The sequence below is a fragment of the Lampris incognitus genome, chromosome 9 (genome assembly GCF_029633865.1).
Source record: "Lampris incognitus isolate fLamInc1 chromosome 9, fLamInc1.hap2, whole genome shotgun sequence".
Classification (NCBI taxonomy): domain Eukaryota; kingdom Metazoa; phylum Chordata; class Actinopteri; order Lampriformes; family Lampridae; genus Lampris; species Lampris incognitus.
The window spans coordinates 17,818,313-17,837,479 of record NC_079219.1 but is presented as its reverse complement, the minus strand read 5'-3'; the positions used below and the strand labels follow the sequence as shown (position 1 = coordinate 17,837,479).

The 19,167-nt window shown below is 42.0% G+C and overlaps 1 protein-coding gene across 1 annotated transcript in view; it reads right to left on the bottom strand.

The window, feature by feature from the left end:
- col14a1a (collagen, type XIV, alpha 1a) overlaps positions 1 to 19,167 on the bottom strand; it is a 241,910-nt gene that overhangs the window by 35,484 nt on the left and 187,259 nt on the right. Inside the window, exons 36-38 of the mRNA XM_056286930.1 lie at positions 9,841 to 9,894; positions 7,689 to 7,784; positions 6,871 to 6,924 (exon numbers count right to left, since the gene is read on the bottom strand). Of these exons, the coding sequence (XP_056142905.1) occupies positions 6,871 to 6,924; positions 7,689 to 7,784; positions 9,841 to 9,894 (204 nt within the window). The remainder of the gene's footprint in view (positions 1 to 6,870; positions 6,925 to 7,688; positions 7,785 to 9,840; positions 9,895 to 19,167) is intronic.

Here is a 19,167-nt window from a genome sequence, read left to right as displayed (position 1 = left end):
GAGAACAGGAGAATACGCTAAGCATAAAGAAAGCAATTACTATTTCATACATACACACACACACACAGAGGACAAGATTAACACACATGCATGCATGCATGCTGGGAAGCTTATAAGTAATGCAGCATATTCGCACAAACACACACATGTACAGTGGCTGTAAGGTGAAAGCGATCAGGCTTGACATGACAATTGTGTTAAAAGGGGATACGCTACACATCTGTGGCAGATCTGAGAGAAAAACAAAGTTAAATAATGCCGACCCACTTATCCTTCCCCCATACACACATACTTACATAATCATTTACACTCATTCATATTTATGCATTCGTATTTGTCTATCTTACACACGTTATCAATACTTGGTAACACATTTACGCACACAAATGGGATAAAAATGAGAGAGATAAGGACGGTACTGGACACATTCCCCACACACAATCGCACACACAGGCCTCCACACACATCTTCATTGCTGTGGCTGTGGACGCATTTTTCACTGTCAAATTGAAACAGAGGGAGAGGGGACTGCTGATGACAAGGTTACATTGTATTTACTGCAGACAGTGAGGGAGACGAGGCCGAGGGAGAACGGGACGAAGAGAATGCGATAGAGTGACGGAAAGCAAGGCACGCGTGTGTGTCTGTGTCTGTGCGGGTGTGCTAGAAAGAGTGAGCGAGCAGGAGAAAGAAGCCTGAGTAATTGATGTTTTAGAGTTGTGATATTCTCTGTGGTCCCCCATATATTACAACAAGGCCTTGGAAGCTACAATAACTAATTGCACCCCCACCCCCACCCCACCCACCCACATACACTCCCTACTTCCCACACACACACAAATGCACACAGACACATACACACACACAGATGCACACACCCATTCATATTCCCCTCTCTGACAAAACACATTATTACTCTGTAACATAGTGTGGTGCAGGGCAGTGCTGCCAGCTTTTATTAATAGGACTTTGCAGGGAGCGGGCCAGATGCTGCTGCGTGGTTCAGAAACTGGTTGTTCTCGTCTCATTGGAATACTTACCTAGTACACTAATGGAAAAATTTAAAAAAAAAAAAAATTTTTTGAGGAAGGTCAGGGAACACATTTTGTTTGGGACCTACCATATCCAGTCATTATGCATTAACAATGCTTAATGTTTCAACTATTTCTTTGCAGGATCAAAAATACTCTTTGTCCCAAGAGCCGACTGAATTTCATAATAACTGCACAAACTATCTTACAGGGCAAATGCTGGGATAATGTGTTCCTAAAAGTTCCCCAAGAGAGAAGTTGTGTTTAGCCACGATACACACAAATCATACAACACTAAATACACAGGACTTAGTGCAGAGATCATTGCTCTCTATAAACCTTGGACACACAATTATCTCCATTACCACAACATTATCATTACAGCTGCTGTAATCCATCATTGGATCAACATGGCTACAACAAAATTAACAACAATAATCATGGTCATTACCATCATCATCCTCATCATTACCATTATCATCCCCATCATGTATATGCATTAAAGGATCTGACAGCCGCTGGCACAAAGGACCATGGAAATACCGCGAGGGACACATTTGAAATGCTTCTCTGCAGAAAGTAAACCTATGGTCATTAAAGGTAGCATAAAATGAGATGAGTATAATCTCACAGTGTCATCTTCATTTAAGGGAGACTGATTCATTATTTGGCCAATTAATTAAGACAGGTCTGTCAACATCAAATTTTGTAGCCTGTTATAAGCACTTATAGGCACTCTACATTTTTGGAAAATAAATCACAGTTTTCTTTGAAAATGGTTTGTGAGACCCGCCTCTCAGTATTTGCACAGAGTGTATTAGCGACGTTGCAGTAGACGTTATGACAGTAGAGGTTGTACTATTTCAAATTCCAAATGAATACTATGTCTCAAGCCTGTGATAGTATGAAAAAAAATTAAAAATCTAAAAAAAAATCCTTTGAATTTTTAATCAAACTTTAGAAATTCATAAAAATCCAACATTTAGCCAGCCCCATTCCCAACAGTCCTCTGCTTTGTGACAACCCCTTGTGAAACATCCTAATTAAGTCTGTCCTCAGCTAACATGGGGACCAAGACAATGATGTGATATAAAAGCTCACGTGAAAGCGCCCCGCTCACTTCAAAGTTGACCTGATTTTTTGAGGAAGAATACAGGGGATGGAACGTCCGGGTAAGACCATCTCCACCCGCTGTGACTTGAATAAAAATCGCTCTTTTCTCTGAAGTCACTCAGCAGCACCTCAGTTAAAGGGGCAGATAGTGTTGATGAGATGTACTGTGACCGCATGTGTGTGGCTGCCACATCTGAGGGCAACAGATATCTTACGTAGTGGTTGGTACGCATAGGCGTATGTCGCACAGCGTCTACATCTACGACTAAGACGTATACTATGTACTACTGACTTTGATAGTTTAAATCAAGCTGAGTTTGTATGGCCCTCAGTCGCAGTTAAAGTCTCAAGAGGGATTTACATGTCCACAGTGGGGGGTAGACAGAGTTAAAAACAATAAATGACAACTCCTAATCTTAGACCCTCGATTTGAATGAGGAAAAACTTCATAAGTCTTAGTTCCCAGACACCAGGCATTTCTTTCAATCCCTGTAACTGTGAATTATACATGTCTATACTCACCAGTAAGGGCTAAAGGCCTACAAGTGATCTTCAGCATTTCATTTGTGGAATTTTCTCGAAATATCTGAATCATTTTGAAATGAGCCGTAATGTTAACTCTCTGTGTAGCACACCTGAGTGCATGCTAGTGGCTTTATATCAATCAGCCTGTTTCCTAATTTCACCTCTTTGATGCTTTTGACGCTGTACTCAGCAGTCTGCTGGAACACAATTTGAATTACATACATTGTGAACAACTGGACCCAGCAAAAGCATGAAGCAGAGGAGTGGGGCTACCATTAGTAACATTAACAGTTGCATATTGTACAGGCAATAAAATGTGTCTACATACGCATAAAATGATTCAATTTTATCATACGCACAACAGTAATTTCAACAGAGACATAATGTCAAGAATATGTTACATGTGGCAGCACACGAAACTGATGATACAAACCTATACTGGTGCATAGTTATTATAATATTGTCTCACTAGGGCTACAAGTAACAAAAAAAAAATCATTATATTGGTTCACTGCCCAATAACGGAGAATCTGATAAGGATTACTCACATCTCAATGACTGCATGAGGGTGCTCTCCCCCTCTGCATCTGTTTGTCAATGCGAATGTTGGTGTGCATGCACGACGAGTTTCACATGCTGTATATATATATATATATATATATATGTGTACACACAGAGGCTTCTCTTACAATATGCACATAGCACAATATGGGCCCTTATCTCTACCTACCACACCCCTCTTCTTTTCTTTTTCCCATCCTCCTCTCTCTCCCTGCCCTCCTCTCCTTTAGCTGGTCTATTTATTTACTAACCTGCCTTACAAAACCTACATTTCATTACACTGAATCTATGACAAATGACAATTGTGTGCTTCATATCCCATCAAAAATGTTGATTCAAGATGTCTTCCTCTTCTGACTAAAGTACATTGCTACCATATATATATATATATATATATATATATATATATATATATGTGTGTGTGTGTGTGTGTGTGTGTGTGGTCTGGCGGCCTGTCCTGGGTGTCTCTCCGCCTGCCGCCCAATGACTGCTGGGATAGGCTCCAGCATCCCCGCGACCCCGAGAGCAGGATAAGCGGTTTGGATAATGGATGAATGGATGGATGGAGATACATATATGTGTGTGTGTGTGTGTGTGTGTGTGTGTGTGTGTGTGTGTGTGTGTATATATATATATATATATATGTTATCGGATACCCAGCTGGAATAATAAGCTGGCCAAAGGAGAAGATAAAGGCCACAGATATCAGGACACGGAAACTCCTCACAATGCACGGAGGGTTCCACCTGAAGTCCAGCAGCAGCCTGAGACCTCCACGGGATGTACCATCGACAGATAGAAGACACCAAAAAATCCTACCAATGGCTAGAAAAACCTGGATTGAAGGACAGCACAGAGGCTCGGATCATAACAGCACAAGAACAGGCACTCAGGACCAGGTCGATTGAGGCAGGGGTCTACCACACCAAGACAAGACCCAAGATGTAGGATGTGCAAAGACGCCCCTGAGACAGTCCAGCACTTAGCGGCGGGGTGTAAAATGCTAGCTGGGCAAGTGTACACTGAAAGGCATAACCAAGTGGCTGGGATAATGTACAGGAATATCTGTACTGAATACAGACTGGAAATCCCCAAGTCCAAATGGGAGACAAGCCAAAGGTGGTTGAGAATGGCAGAGCTAAGCTCAGGAAACAGGTATCAGGAACAATTTATTTGTCATTTCGTCTTATGTACTACGTACACAAAAGAAACAAAATTCCATTTCCCCCAGCCCACAGCCCACCCACTGCAACACAGTCCAAAAACTCCACTGTCCAGAGAATGAATGCCAGCCAGGATGACTGTCAGAACTGCTGGTCTGCATGGGCTAACAGTTAGCTTAGCCTACCCCGCTTCTGCATCCTGTCAGACTGCCCTCGGTGTTTCCTCTTCAGGCATAGCTCCAGGCAGGCCCGTGGGCCTTGGGCCCATTGGATGCAGCAGACCAGGCTCCCTCAGCTGATCCAACGCTAGCTCTCCAGCCAGACACCTCCGACACAGCTCTCCTGCACTCCACACGATGACACAAACGCAGACGCAGACAAAAACACTGCACAGTCGACGTTAGGCGAGGCTGCGGCCAGACCGCCTCAGTGTTTCCTCTCGGCCAGGGCTGTAGGCTAGCAGTTTGCTTAGCCTGCTAAGATCCTGTGGGACCTCCAGTTCCAGACTGACAAGCAGGTGCTGGCTAACGAACCAGACATTGTGGTAGTCGACAAGGAACAGAAGACAGCAGTAGTGATCGATGTAGCAATCCCGAGTGATAGCAACATTAGGAAGAAAGAGCAAGAGAAGCTAGAGGAATACCAAGAGCTGAGGGAAGAACTAGATCGGATGTGGAAGGTGGAATCTACAGTAGTCCCAGTGGTAATAGAAGCACTAGGGACTGTGACCCCCAAACTGGGAGAGTGGCTCCAGCAGATTCCAGGAAAACATCTGAGATCTCTGTCCAGAAGAGTGCGGTCCTAGGAACAGCTAGAATACTGTGCAGAATCCTCAAACTCCCAGGCCTCTGGTAGAAGACCTGAGCTTGAGGAAGACAACACACTACCCTACTAATCCCTACTAATGGCTATTGGCATTGAGAGCACAGTGCACTAACAGTTTATCCCTTTTGCTCTTTCCATTACTCAAAATGGTTCTGCCTTGTCAACAAGAAACACATTGGTGCAAATTAATGCAAGCAAAGTAATTAGTAAATTTTTATCTTTGGCAAAGAGACAGACTTGCTGTTTTACAAACGCGTCTAATTTTAAGAAGAACTGGTGAAATTATATGATATAATAATGACATAAGTCTAGGGGAAATTGTAGTTTTACTTGAGAGCCAACTATTCTTAACAACTTTGCTTTTCTCAAAATATTCTAAACTGGCGATTGTTATAGTCAAATGTAATATTCCATAGATTGTATCAGTTCACCATTCATACTTAAAAGTATTTCAAAATCTGAACTGAGCCCAATATCATCTCTGTATTCACTATGTAGTCAAATAACTAGCCATCACTTCCCAACAGAAATGTTCCCTTTCTAAATGGAATTGATTCTACAAATTGATTTTTTTTAGTGGCACCTAAACTGTGTGATATCATGGCAGATCATGGTTTGCGTGCAGACACAGGGCAACCACATTCAATATGTCACTCCAAAGTTAGGTATTAGATCAGAAAGTCGAGTGTTCATACACGAGATAAGTAACACAATATAGATTGGTGCAGACTGCACGGAGTTATTGCACTTTAAATTTTTAGGTCAGCAAACATAACAGGCTATGTTATACAGTATACTGACAAATATACATTGTCATAGTGTGTAATAAAAAGTACCATTGTTTTCAAACATACACACAAACTGATTCATACACAAACTCAGATGATGCATTCTCAAACAAACAAACAAACACGCGCACGCACGCACACACACACACACACACACACACACACACACACACACACACACACACACACACACACACACACACACACAGATAAATAATATTCAGTGTGTTGTATAACCTAATGATGGTGGCCTTTGCTTACCAGAGTAATCAATTCATTGATTTGAAAAACACTACAGGAGAAATCTGAATATGAAAACCTAGAACTAGACTGTTGAATGAGTCTATAGCCAGTTTGGGCTGAACACAGCAATCACAAAACAATCATATATATATGAGGTTAATAGCACTGTTGAAAGTCAAACATTTCTGCCAAGAGTTTCAAAGGGGTTTTCTTGGGCAGCATGTGCGTGGCAGAGATAAATTAGGTGAAATAAACAATGAGCATCGAGGACTGGAGTTCATCTGGTTTTGCCTTGGCATGCTAAGGGTCTATTAGAGGTAAACCTTTGTTTTATTAAAATGATGTGGGATACAAAGGATGAAAGGGAGGACGTATTAAGAGGAATAACTCACAACCAACTGTGTTTTCCTCTACGATGCAGGGATCCAAACACCAGAGTTAGAATCAATACACATGTAGTAGATCACAGCAAACACGTCACCTCGGCAGCTGAGAGAGGTGTGGTCAGTAAAAACATCTTTTCCTAAGACATCTTTTGATTGAAATGACTATTTCACAAAAAAAGCAGATGTGATACGTCTGGGAGCCTTCAGGTTAAATGTATTAGAAAGGTTATCTTACTATTGAGCCTGGCAAGCCCGTCTCGCCTCTTTCTCCCCGCTCTCCAGGAGCACCCTGAGAAGAAAACAAATGGACATCATCATGACAATTCATTAGACTGCAGCGGCCAAGTTTCTATCAAAGCAATAGGAAGAAAAAAACAACAATAATCAATTGTCTTAATAAGATGTTGAGCCACCATAGGGGCTAAAACAGTTTCAGTGTGCCTTGGTAAAAATCCCACAAATGTCTGGCACGCTATTTGAGCGACACATCTGCATTCATCAATTTATTTTGGCGGTTACCTGACAGCTCAACGCTAACTCAACTCTCAAATGCACAAACCCTGCTATGTTACTGCACGCAGGTGGGAGTGAAATGGCAAACAACACAGAATTTGTGACTATATTTCCTCCGTAATTCAACGTAGCAGTGGTGCTAAGGGATCGTTTTCATTTTGGTTCCACATTTGTCACTATTTTGGTCCAAAATACCGTTCTTGCACTGATTTCAAATGTGTTCCTCCAAAGAATTAGGAATGCGGTTGTTTGTATTTTAGAAGGACATTTAGGCAGTTACTTTTTTTTACCCCTATTTTTTCTACCCATGAGGGTAATTTTCTAGATGTGGCAGCAAATCACACCTGAATAAAAATGCAAAATACCAACTGTGTGAAATTGGGATAAAATGCTTACCCAAAGCTACTGTGCTTGTACAGTTTTAGCAAATAAAGACATAAAAAGCAAAGGCATTATAACACAACCATGCTCTCTCTCTCTCTCTCTGTCTGACCCCCCCCCCCCACACACACACACACACTAAGAGTCAAAGAGTCTTACTGGGGGTCCTTGTATAGAGAGTCCGCTTGGTCCCTGAGGACCAGGAGGCCCTTGTGGTCCAGGAGGGCCACTTTCTCCCACTGGGCCTTGGGGTCCCTGCAAGCACGAGTAAATGGAGCATTTAATGAGGACTCTACAACTATAATGCTATGCAGTGGTAGCCATTGTACAAACCATACTATATCCATCCATCCCATTATACTAGGACACTGCAGGGCTTAAGCACAACTGTGAAAAACATACTGTAAATGCAATTGTAGAAAAAAAATCTCTGCAACTCCTTGAGAAGTAGAAATCCTAAATGGTACTTAAAACCCACTCTCAAGAAAGCTGACATACACTGATATTCTAACAGTTAGATAGATGGTAACTATGGCTTTCTCCTCACCAGAAAAAATGACTGTCTAGCATGACATTTAAGCATAACACAATGTGAGACACTCATTTCAGGAGGGGGAAAAAATCTAAACAAAAATAGGTAGATACACCCTCTTTTTAGCTCGGAGCCTGAACTTTATCCATACACGCAAAGTTCAGGTTAAAACCACAAACACAGGTTGCCCTCTCTACTCTCTGCTTGAGGGCAGTTGCTTGTGCTGGCCTTTTCGTTAATCAGGTCTATTCCAGTAAATGCTTTAGTTTTACAAATTTCAGCCAGTTATTCATCCATCCATAATCAGGTTATGTCTGTATGGTGGCTAATGTGGTCCATGTGTATGAGTAGAAGACATAGTAAACGAGTAAATGAGTAAACTTTGACAGAGTGCTCAAAGTTTGTTGGCTCAATAACAATGGTGGCCAAAGTAATCATCACTCTAGCTGTACAAAAATCCATTATTTTATAGCTCGGCCGCACAACTGGCGTGATTCTTGGCCACATAAAGATTCATACATACATGAATGGAACAGATTAAATGGGAATGAAATGGTATAATTTGATTTGAGGTACTGTAAGGTATTTTACAGTTTATTTTCTAAGATATCGCTGAAATGTAAAAGTGAGTGAAACGGTAATTAGAAGAATAAATCAAAATTTAAAGATGACAAAAGAATAATAGAATTAGTGTGGCATCAATGAAAAATTTTGACAAAGGTGTGGACTAATAAATGTAGAGTCAGTAGAGCAATTTGGCCTTAAAAGCAGAACCATAGTAATTCTATGCAACCTTCAAGACTGATAGAGACGGCTATAAAAGAGAATGACAATAAAAAATACTGGATTAGATAAACACCAACTGCTCACATAAAATAAGATAAAATTCTGTCTATTTTATTGCCACGAAAGCTATGCATAACCCAGACCGTTGTGCTAAGCATAGCACAAGCTGACACATTTTTATGAGGGTATGTTTGTATTTGTCAGAAAGTGTGTGTGTGTGTGTGTATGGCACTTTTACTCTGTCAGAACAGAAAACACTACCACACTCCAAAGCCAACACTGTTACGCCCATCAAACACATGGTGCATATTTATGGGCCTTCCAAAACTATATCCTGTCTTTCTGCTACAAGGTAATCCTTCAGAAATTCCTCTGAAAGTTCTAGCAACTTCCAAGTTCTGGGTGGGCTGGTCCATGTTGTCTACCCGTCGCTGTTGGATGAAAACTTAATACTGAACCCCCCCCCCCCCCAAAAAAAAAAATTGGGAATTTCAGTAAGTTGAAAACCATCTTCAGTTTCTGGATTAACAGCCATGCATCTTTTTTTTTGTGTGGTAGTTATTTGCAACACTACTGCTGCTTCATTGATGGTGAAGAGTAGTACGGTAAAACTTCCAGGCCTGAATGACAGAAGGCACCATGGGTCTAATAAACACATGGTAACATTTCAAACCCAGATGGACCAAAGAACAGCAATCATACCTTGCCAGAGACCCTAAAACCAAGAGGCGGATAAGACAGTTTTGGGGGTGTTTTTGTAGGCAGCGGGTTTTAACAATGTGCATACAACTATAGCACAGTTGGGAAAGAGTTATGGGCTGTATCGAGTGTGACGTTGTCACCCTTGGTTAATATCTGCTGAGACACCAGTTGACCCTCTGTTTAGACCATGCCGCCCTGCAGAGGCTCAACTGCATGAAAGATGCCAGATAGATTATCTAAGAAGTTTCATGATAGAAAAGGGGCCTGTAAGAGTTAGGGAATTTTACTGACCGTCACTCCTGGCTCTCCTCTATCTCCTCTGGCTCCCCTGATGCCTGGACCCCCCTGAAACAAAGCCCAACACACAGTTAGACATGGGAAGCCTACATTGCAAATCATTTAATTTCGACATTACTGACATCTGCGAAATGTGTGCCTGTAGGGTTTCCGGCCTCTGAAATCACTTGTCCCTGCTGTCCTCAGTTGGATTTCAATTAGAAATGTCACCACTCTGTCGCCACTCAACTGTAACCTGTTCAAATGTCTCAACCAGTATAAAATACTGACATATACTAAAAGCAGAATGTTTTAAGAGTATTGGAACACCCTTAAATTGATACAATAAAATTCAAAACATTGGACTTGCATGTCAGTGACATAAATGGATTATGGCAAGATGATGATGGGCCAGTGCTGATCTGTGCCATAAATGTCCCCACTGTTCCTTGCATTTTATTTGAGTGTACTGGTAAGGACACTTAATGCAGATGGGAGGACCTTGGGAGCCATTAGCCTCCAATTGACCCTATTAGCCCCAGGGTTTAAGAGGGCCAAGTCGCACACATCTGCTAGTCATTGGCCCTTCCAGGATACATTCTCTTCCTGTGTTTGCTTTAATAGGCCCCCCCCTTGGGAATGCAAGGTGGTTCCTATGTTGCTAGGGGGGACAGAAAGGATGGTGGCAAGGAGGAGGAAGTTGAGGTGGTAGAGGAAAGAAGTGGAATAGAGGGGACAAGAAGAAAGGCTGGAGAGTGAGGATGCAGAGAAAGAGGTTGTGGAGGAGGAGCGAAAGGAGAAGCAATGAAGGAGGGAGAGAAAAAAGGGAGGGACACTTTTAGGGGTGCTCTCTCATAAGCTTTGACTATAGACGACATTAAAGAATAGAAGAACGATGTCAAAAATAATTCAGGAGGAAACTAAAACTCCAGTGTAGAAAAACTATTCTCAGTGGTATAGTGAAGGGTATACACAGGTATACAGAGTATACCCACCTCTTTTTCTGTCAATTTACAGTATAATCACCTATTGGAGACATGCGGGACATATAGGAGAGTATACCCACTTTCTCGTTAGTGAGCTACCCATCTAGGTCGCAGTATGCCTGCCTCTTCAACAACCACTACACCACTGACTACACATACTTCTCACAACAAATCCACTAATGTAAGAAATTCATAGACTATAAACACCCATCCATCCATTATATGAACCACTCATCCTGCTCTCAGGGTCACGGAGCCTATTCCAGCAGTCACTGGGCGGCAGCTGGGGAGACACCCTGGACAGGCCACCAGGACTATAAACACCCATTTCTTTTAAATTACCATCATTATTGTTATCGTTATTATTAGTGGTAGTAGTAGTTGTACTAGTAGTGGTAGGATCATTTAATTGAAATCTAATATTTTCTTGTCTGTTTTCCATTACTTTCACTCACTGCCTTATTCAATACCTAATAACAATTGAAGCTCTTTGCAAATCATTTTTGTTTGATTTTGCAACCGTCTTGCTGGAACAGAACTGTGTATGTTTACAAGTGCATCAGTATGTGTGCTTGTCGCTGTTGGATGAAAACCTCCTACATAAGGATCCGGTCATTTAATGTGTGATCCATGCTTCATGCTCCGTCACAGACTGGGGCACCGTTCTGGTCTGAAAATAAATTCTATAAACATCTCTTGAGTAGTGCTATTCATCTTGTGTTAAAAACCATTTTATATTGCTTAAAAGTGGAATGACATTCCCTCCTCGACTCTCCCTCAAATCCCCAACTGAAATTGGCATACAGTTTTAACACAGTAGTAAGCTATTATTTTTACATTAGGGCCATTCATCTCTGCCCATCCACTATCGTTATAATGTGATTATTTGCTGCCAGAGCCAAAGACTTTCTAAGGGCAGAGAAAGAGATTAGCTATAGGAGGCAAAGAGACCAAAATCACTCCTCGTTTTTTTAAAATATGGGTTTAGAGAGAATAGGAAGAAAGAAGGGCTACAAGGAGAGAGAAACTAAAAAAAATGAAAGGGAGCAGAGCAAGAGGGAGACAGAAAGAGAGACCAGTGGAGGGAGAGATGCTGAATAATTGTCAAAGATAGGAGTAAATATGGAAGGAAAGAACAGTGAGAGAATAAAAAATAGAGGAAAAGAGAGCGAGAAAGAAAACAGGTCTACATCTATCACTATACTATACATCAAGACTTTGAGCAGCCAGTTTATTAGGTACACCCCCCACCTTCAAACAAAAGGTATATTACAACACATCATACATCATGTGACTACAGTGCGTGTTATCAATAAGGCAGACCATGTTTTCAGCATCAGTTAGTGTTTGAGCATTGGGATGGGCAAAATGAATGACCTTGGTGACTATGAAGGTGGCATAATAGTTGGTGCTTGTGTGCTGGTTCTAGCATCTCCCAAGTGATTGTAGTCAGGGGCTTTTCACGCACAACCATTTCAATGGTTTACCGAGAGGGTTTACTGAGAATGCACCATTCTCAATAAATCCTAAAAGTAAAAAACTACCAGTGGTCCGGTGGTCAGAGGAGTCGAAAGAGAATGGCGAGAAATGTGTAAGCTAATAAACAGGCCACAAACAGGCAAATCATGTCCAAATTCAACACTGGTGTGCAGAATGTCATCTCAGAATGCAGCACTTATCAGACTTTATCTGATCTGGGCTACAACAACCAAAGATCATGGCGGGTGCCGACACTGCCAGTGAAGAACAAGAAAGTGGGTCTCCAGTGGGTGCAGGATCATCAAAACTGGACCACTGAGTTGAGAAGTGGGAAAAGGTTGTCTGGTCAGATGAATCCAGGTTTCTTTTGCATCATGCTGATGGAAGGATCAGAATTTGATACAAGCAACATGAATCCACGGAGCCATCCTGTTTGGTGTCAATAGTTCAGGCCACTAGTGGCAGTGTGATGGTGTGGGGGATGGTTTCCTGGCACACATTAGAGCCCCTGATACCCACTGAAGAATGTTTGAAAAGCATGGTGTATCTGAACATCGTTGCATGATAATGCACCATGTCACAAGGCACATAATGTCACCAAATGGTTCCAGGAACATGACAGTTGAGTTTTCATTGCTTCAGTGGCCTGCACAGTCCCCCAAATCTCAATCCTATTGAGCATCTTCAGGATGAGGTGGAAAACGCTCCTCACACCAAGATTGTTGTGTATTTTGGGCTAGCAGGACTCCCATAGTGAGGAACACAAACGGCATTATGGGTAACCTACATGTTTTGTTTTTGGTTTCCATTGGCCATGCTGTTTGGAAACGTGCTGCAGTTGCAGAATAAATAATTAACGTTCAGTCGGAGTCCGGGTTATCATTATTATACAGGTAACAAGAAACTGTTAAAGATATAACAAAAAGTGGCAACGAGGATGTCTGAACCAACGCATGTTGTGACTTTTTCTCTGTTTCCTCACTGATGCCTCCCACTGATGTAGGTGATAGACAGTGCCACCAGCTAAGAGAAGCGGAGCAGTGGACAACCGACAATTATTATTATAAAATACCGTGAGTATTGCTGGGAAATTTGAAAAGAGTACAGATGGGAGCTGTCTGAGGGAAAAGCAGTTCCATACAACCAGGAGCTTTAAAATAACTGGAGTTTTTGGCTCAATCGGTGTGAATGAGTGCATAGAGTAATGGAGCTCTTATACCGAGCATTTTGACTACTTCAGTGTGGCTAATGGAATAAACGATGAGAGGATAGTTCCCACTTTTTTGAGTGTAATAGGCCCAAGGACTTTTAACTTGCTATGCAATGTACTACAGCCTACAAAGCCAGGCAGTAAAACATACAAAGAAATTATAGACACACTGACAAACTGTTTTCCACCCAAGCCTCTGGTGATCACGAAAAGATTCCGATATCACAGACGAAACCAGGAAGAGGATGAGTCTGTCACCATGTTTATTGCAGCATTACCCAAGTTAGCGGAACACTGAATTTAAGGATGCTTTAAATGATACATTGAGAGACAGGCTTGTGTGTGGATTAAGAAATGAAGCAGTGCAGAAAAAATTACTCACAGAAAGTGACTTGAATCTTGAAAAAGCCATTAATATTAGAGTAACAATGGAAATGGCATCACATGAAGCCCAGCAGCTAAAAGCTACAGGGAGAGTGCACAAACTCAGCAATAGTAAACCAAATGCACGAGGCCCATGTTTTCGTAGTGGTAAATCTTGACACCTTGCATCTGCATGCTGGTGTAAAGATATGGACTGTCATAACTGCGGGAAGAAAAGGTCATGTAGAGTGGGCATGCAGAAATAAAATGAGCACAGACAAAAGCTCAAAGACTGACAATAAAAGAGACATTGTAAATCACAAAAGGAAAAGAATTCTTCGCATAGTTAAGCATGGCAATGGGAGAAATAGTGATTCTTCAGAGGAAGAATTGCCTGCTGCAGTAAATACTGTGTGGATAATGAGTGTGGATGAAAGCGCAGAAGGCTATTGGGCTAAACCCAAATTGGAGGGACATTCGGTGAAAATGCATAGACAGTGGATCGAAGGCATCACTAGTGTCACACAAAATCTACTGGAAATTCATGAGGCACCTTCCAGTACGTCCTTCAGACAGTTTTTAGGGCATATACAGGACATCAAGTGCACATGGAAGGAATGACAGATGTGGCTGTTCAGTGCAACGGCCAACTGCAAGGCTTCCAGTTTATGTTACCAAGGGAAATTATCCTGCTATAATGGGGTGTGTATGGCTGAAAGAAATCTGGTTTGACTGGCAAGCGGTAAGGAAGCTGTCACACGGTTCCACCCACCTGCAGGCGATATTGGAAAAACACGAAGACATTTTCCATGACGAATTAGGCAGCATGAAAGACATTACAGTGAAGCTGCATATCAAACCTGGTAGCAAGCCTGTGTTTATGAAAGCTAGACCTATGCCATATGCTATCAGATCCAAGGTGGAAGCTGACCTGGACACTCTGTGACAGTCAGTGAGTGGCTATGCCCATCGTTTTGGTACCCAAAAAGAATGGGGAACCCGAATCTGTGGAGACTTTAAGGTAACACTTAAACCCTGTGCTAGCAGCAGAGCAATATCCACTTCCTCTGATTGACGAATTGTTTGCTGGCCTGAGTGGGGGACAAAAATTCAGCAAGATCGATCTTAGTCAGGCTTACCTACAAATGCATGTAGAACAGTCACGTGAAATGCTGACCACTAAGACACAAAAGGGACTTTTCAGATACTGCAGACTGCCTTTTGGCATCACTTCAGCTCCAGCACTGTTCCAGCGAGCTGTGGACCAAATCCTCAGTGGGTTGCCAGGAGTACGGTGCTACCTTGATGATATTCTGTATACTGGAGCAAATGATGATGAGCATCTGTGAAACTTGGATGCTACCCTTCTAAGAGTGAAAGAATATGGTTTGCAAGTCCTTAAAATAAAATGTGAGTTTTTCCAACCATCTGTGGAATACTTGGGGCATGTGATCGATGCTAAGGGACTACACAATGCACCATCAAAAATTACAGCTATTGTGGACACACCTCCACCTCAGAACGTCAGTCAGGTGCGATCCTTCTTAGGATTGTTAAACTATTATGGACGTTTCATCCCAAACTTGGCATCACTGCTACAACCACTGCATGAACTGCTACACCAAGATAAAACATGGAAGTTGACAGCCAGCTGTCAGGAGGCTTTCAAAAAGGCAAAAGATGTCCTGACTATGTCCAAGGTCCTGACTCACTTTAACACATCACTTCCGCTTCAGCTCACCTCTGACACTTCTACTTACGGAGTGGCAGCAATTATCTCTCATGTACTGTCGGATGGTGAGAAAAAAGTTAATTGCTTTCTCATCAAAGACACTGAACAAGGCAGAAATTAATTATGCTCAATTAGAATGAGAGGCACTGAGCATTGTTTTTGGAGTCAGGAAATTCCATCAGTACTTGTATGGAAGGAAGTTTACACTCCTAACTGACCACCGACCTCTCATGACCATCCTCAGTCCACACACTGGAATACCATCTCTCGCTGCATCCCGACTGCAGAGGTGGGCTTTGCTGCTGTCAGCACATTCATATAACATTAAGTATCACAAGTCAGACTCTCTCTGCAACGCAGATGGTTCATCCAGGGTGCCACTCCCTGCCACAAAGCCGGAGTCAAACACTGTGGACATTTTCTACTTCAGGGAGGTAGGAAAAGCACCTGTTTCAGCTGTACGGGTAAAAAAGGACACTCGAAATGACCCCGAGTTATCTGCGGTCATGGACATCATCGTCAAGGGTCAACCTGCTGGTGATAACCCAAACCTGAAACCCTTCCCCGGGACGAGGTTGGAGTTGTCTGTCCAGTCCGGGTGTTAGCTGTGGGGGAGGAGGGTGATTATTCCACTGTCACGTTGCACAAAGTGTTACAGCAACTTCATCCAGAACACAGTGGAATAGTACAAATGAAGTAAATAGCGAGAAGCTACTTTTGGTGGCTAGGCATGGATAAACAGATAGAAGATATAGCCAAAAGCTGTTCATCTTCCCACAGAGTCCAAATAATCCACCACTTACTCCTGTTCATCCCTGGGAGTTTCCACAGGAGCCATGGCATCATGTGCGCATTGTTTTTGCAGGACCATTTGAGGAGAGAATGTTCTTTGTTGCTGTTGATGCACACAGTAAATGGCCTGAGGTGGCTATCATGAGATCAGCCACCACAGAAAAGACAATTGAGAAGCTAGGAGAAATGTTTAGTCATGCTGCTAGTCTCGACCTCAACTTGTCTCACAGGAAATGACTGGATTTCTACAAGCTAACGGAGTGCAACACATTAATTCAGCTCCCAACCACCCCGCAACAAATGGTCTTGCTGAAAGGTTTGTTCAGACCATGTAATATGTGTTGAAAAAATCACAAGGGCAAGGAACCCTACACCAGAGACTGCACAACTTTCTGCTAAACTACCACAACAATCAACAACCAGAAAGACATCTCCTGCTAGCTTAATGCTAAAGAGAGACCTGTGCACCACCTTTGACCTCTTGAAGCTCTCAGCAGTGAAGAACATTGTTCAACGTCAACAGGAGAAACAGATGTTCAGAAAACAACAGGTCAAAGGCAGGGTTTTCACCTCAGGATAATCTGTGTTGGCAAGGAACTACCACAGCCAACCTAAGACGGCTCCTGTCACTGTTATTTTGTAAACTGGACCAGTATCCTATACAGTCCAAACTGCTGACAGTGTCTGGAGACAACATGTTGATCAACTCCTACAGACTCCACCAGTGCCTGCGGAGCTGGCTCTTGGAGATTCTTCAGATGCATTTGTCAACACACCGGTTCACCTACTCACACAAATGCAGAACTCAGCCACATCAGAGACTAAAGTTCCAGATACAGATGTGACTGCAAAAGGGACTGCGACAGCTTCCTTTACATCAGAAACTGCAACAGGTTCATCATTGGAGGACAATAAGACCAATGCTCCTTCAGATCAGCAATATCCTACCAGAGAGTGGTGGCCTCCTGCATGCCTGAATTTATCGGCTAGATTAGTGACCGACCTAAATTAATGGAGCAGAATAATCCCCATGGGTATGGTCAGGGGATTGAGGTAGTGTACCCTCACACCTAAATTAGTGTTATTCTAAAAAGAGAGAAAAAATAAACAATGACTACAGACAATAAAGAGGAAGGAAAGTTGTAAGATGAAAAACAAACTAAACTAGGAAGAATAATATAATTGTTTGTTAATGCCTGTTAATAGACATTGTGGATGCTATGTTATATTTGAACACTGAAGAATCTGAGTAATCCCTCAGTTGTTTCTTACATAGGACATCCAATGTAAGAGGGGAGGAGATGTGTATTTTGGGCTAGCAGGACTCCCATAGTGAGGAACACAAAGGGCATTATGGGTAACCTACGGGTTTCGTTTTTGGTTTCTGTTGGCCATGGTGTTGAGAAATGTGCTGCAGTTGCAGAATAAATTATTAGCATTCAGTCAGAGTCCAGGTTATCATTGTTATAAAGGTAACAAGAACCTGTTTAAGATATTACAACTGTGCAGCCTGTTTGCAGCAACTGCAATCATTTCTGCATGGTACACCATTTCTGCACAATGTATCCAGCATCTTGTAGGAACCACGCCCAATGAATTCCTGCTGCTGTGAAGGCCAAAGGAAGTGTGACATGCTACTAGATAGATGTACCTATTAAACTGGCACCTCAGTGGTGGTCTGTTTTTAGGGATAAAAAGATAAAATTTAAAAAAAAACTAAGCAAGAAAAACAGACAAAGAAAACTAGGAGGGGAGATGTGTGACCTATGGAAAAAGCCCTGTGGATGTGTCAGAGGTATCTGGCCAGGAAGACGGGGAGGAGAAGCGGGGATCGTAATCAGCTGTGATAAATGGAATCACAATATAATTACTTTCTCAAACCACACAAGTGTGATTTATAACCCTAGCCCTCAGCATCCCCAAAAGGATAGAGAGATAAACAGAGAGAGAAAGAGACAGACAGACAGATGGAAAGAGATGGAGGGATGAAAGGAGAGGAAACTTGAGAATAGGGTGAGAGGAGTGAACAAAAAATGAGTGGGGAGTAAGACAGATGAGAGATAAAGAAAACAAAAAGAATGGAAGATAAAGACAGGAGGGGTTAAGAGGAAGAAATAAGTGATTTAACACAAAAGGGATTGGCTTTAAATGAGCTTATTTATTTGCTCTCATCTTTCAGCCATAGCAGGTTTTACCTGCTATCATGTGAGAGGAATTCAGCTATTCTCTGAGTTCATCCTCATTTCTCTCTAGGACGTTACAAATGTCCTCCTGTGAAAGTCTCCCTCAAAATTTTTCAGTTTCAGGATTACATGTGGGATTAGTCTTCTTTTTTCGGATTTCATCCTGAAAAACGTTCTATCCATTTTTAAACATGGCTAGCCAATATTCACCGGTGAATGTTCAAACGCAGATGAGTTCATATTTTGGCTATCAGCGCCATAGGAAAACTAATTCCTTATACAAATCAATATTTGAGGAAGATCTTGCTTTTTGCCAAGTGGCCAAGCTTGGGCAATCAGAAGTTCCACATCAATCTCAGGTACTTTGGCATAAATGTAACTGACAAAGACTAATGGTTATCAATGCAGTCAAAGTGAGTGGTCAAGCAAGAAGTGAGGGGAAAATGTGAATAAATGAATGAACATGTTAAGGAGTGAGTAAATACAGAAAAGATGAGTACAGAGACAAAAAAGAGAGATGGAGACAAAAAAACAAACAAAAAAAAACAACAACAAATAAATAGAGGACAGAGACTGGTATAGAAGTCTTAAGAGAAT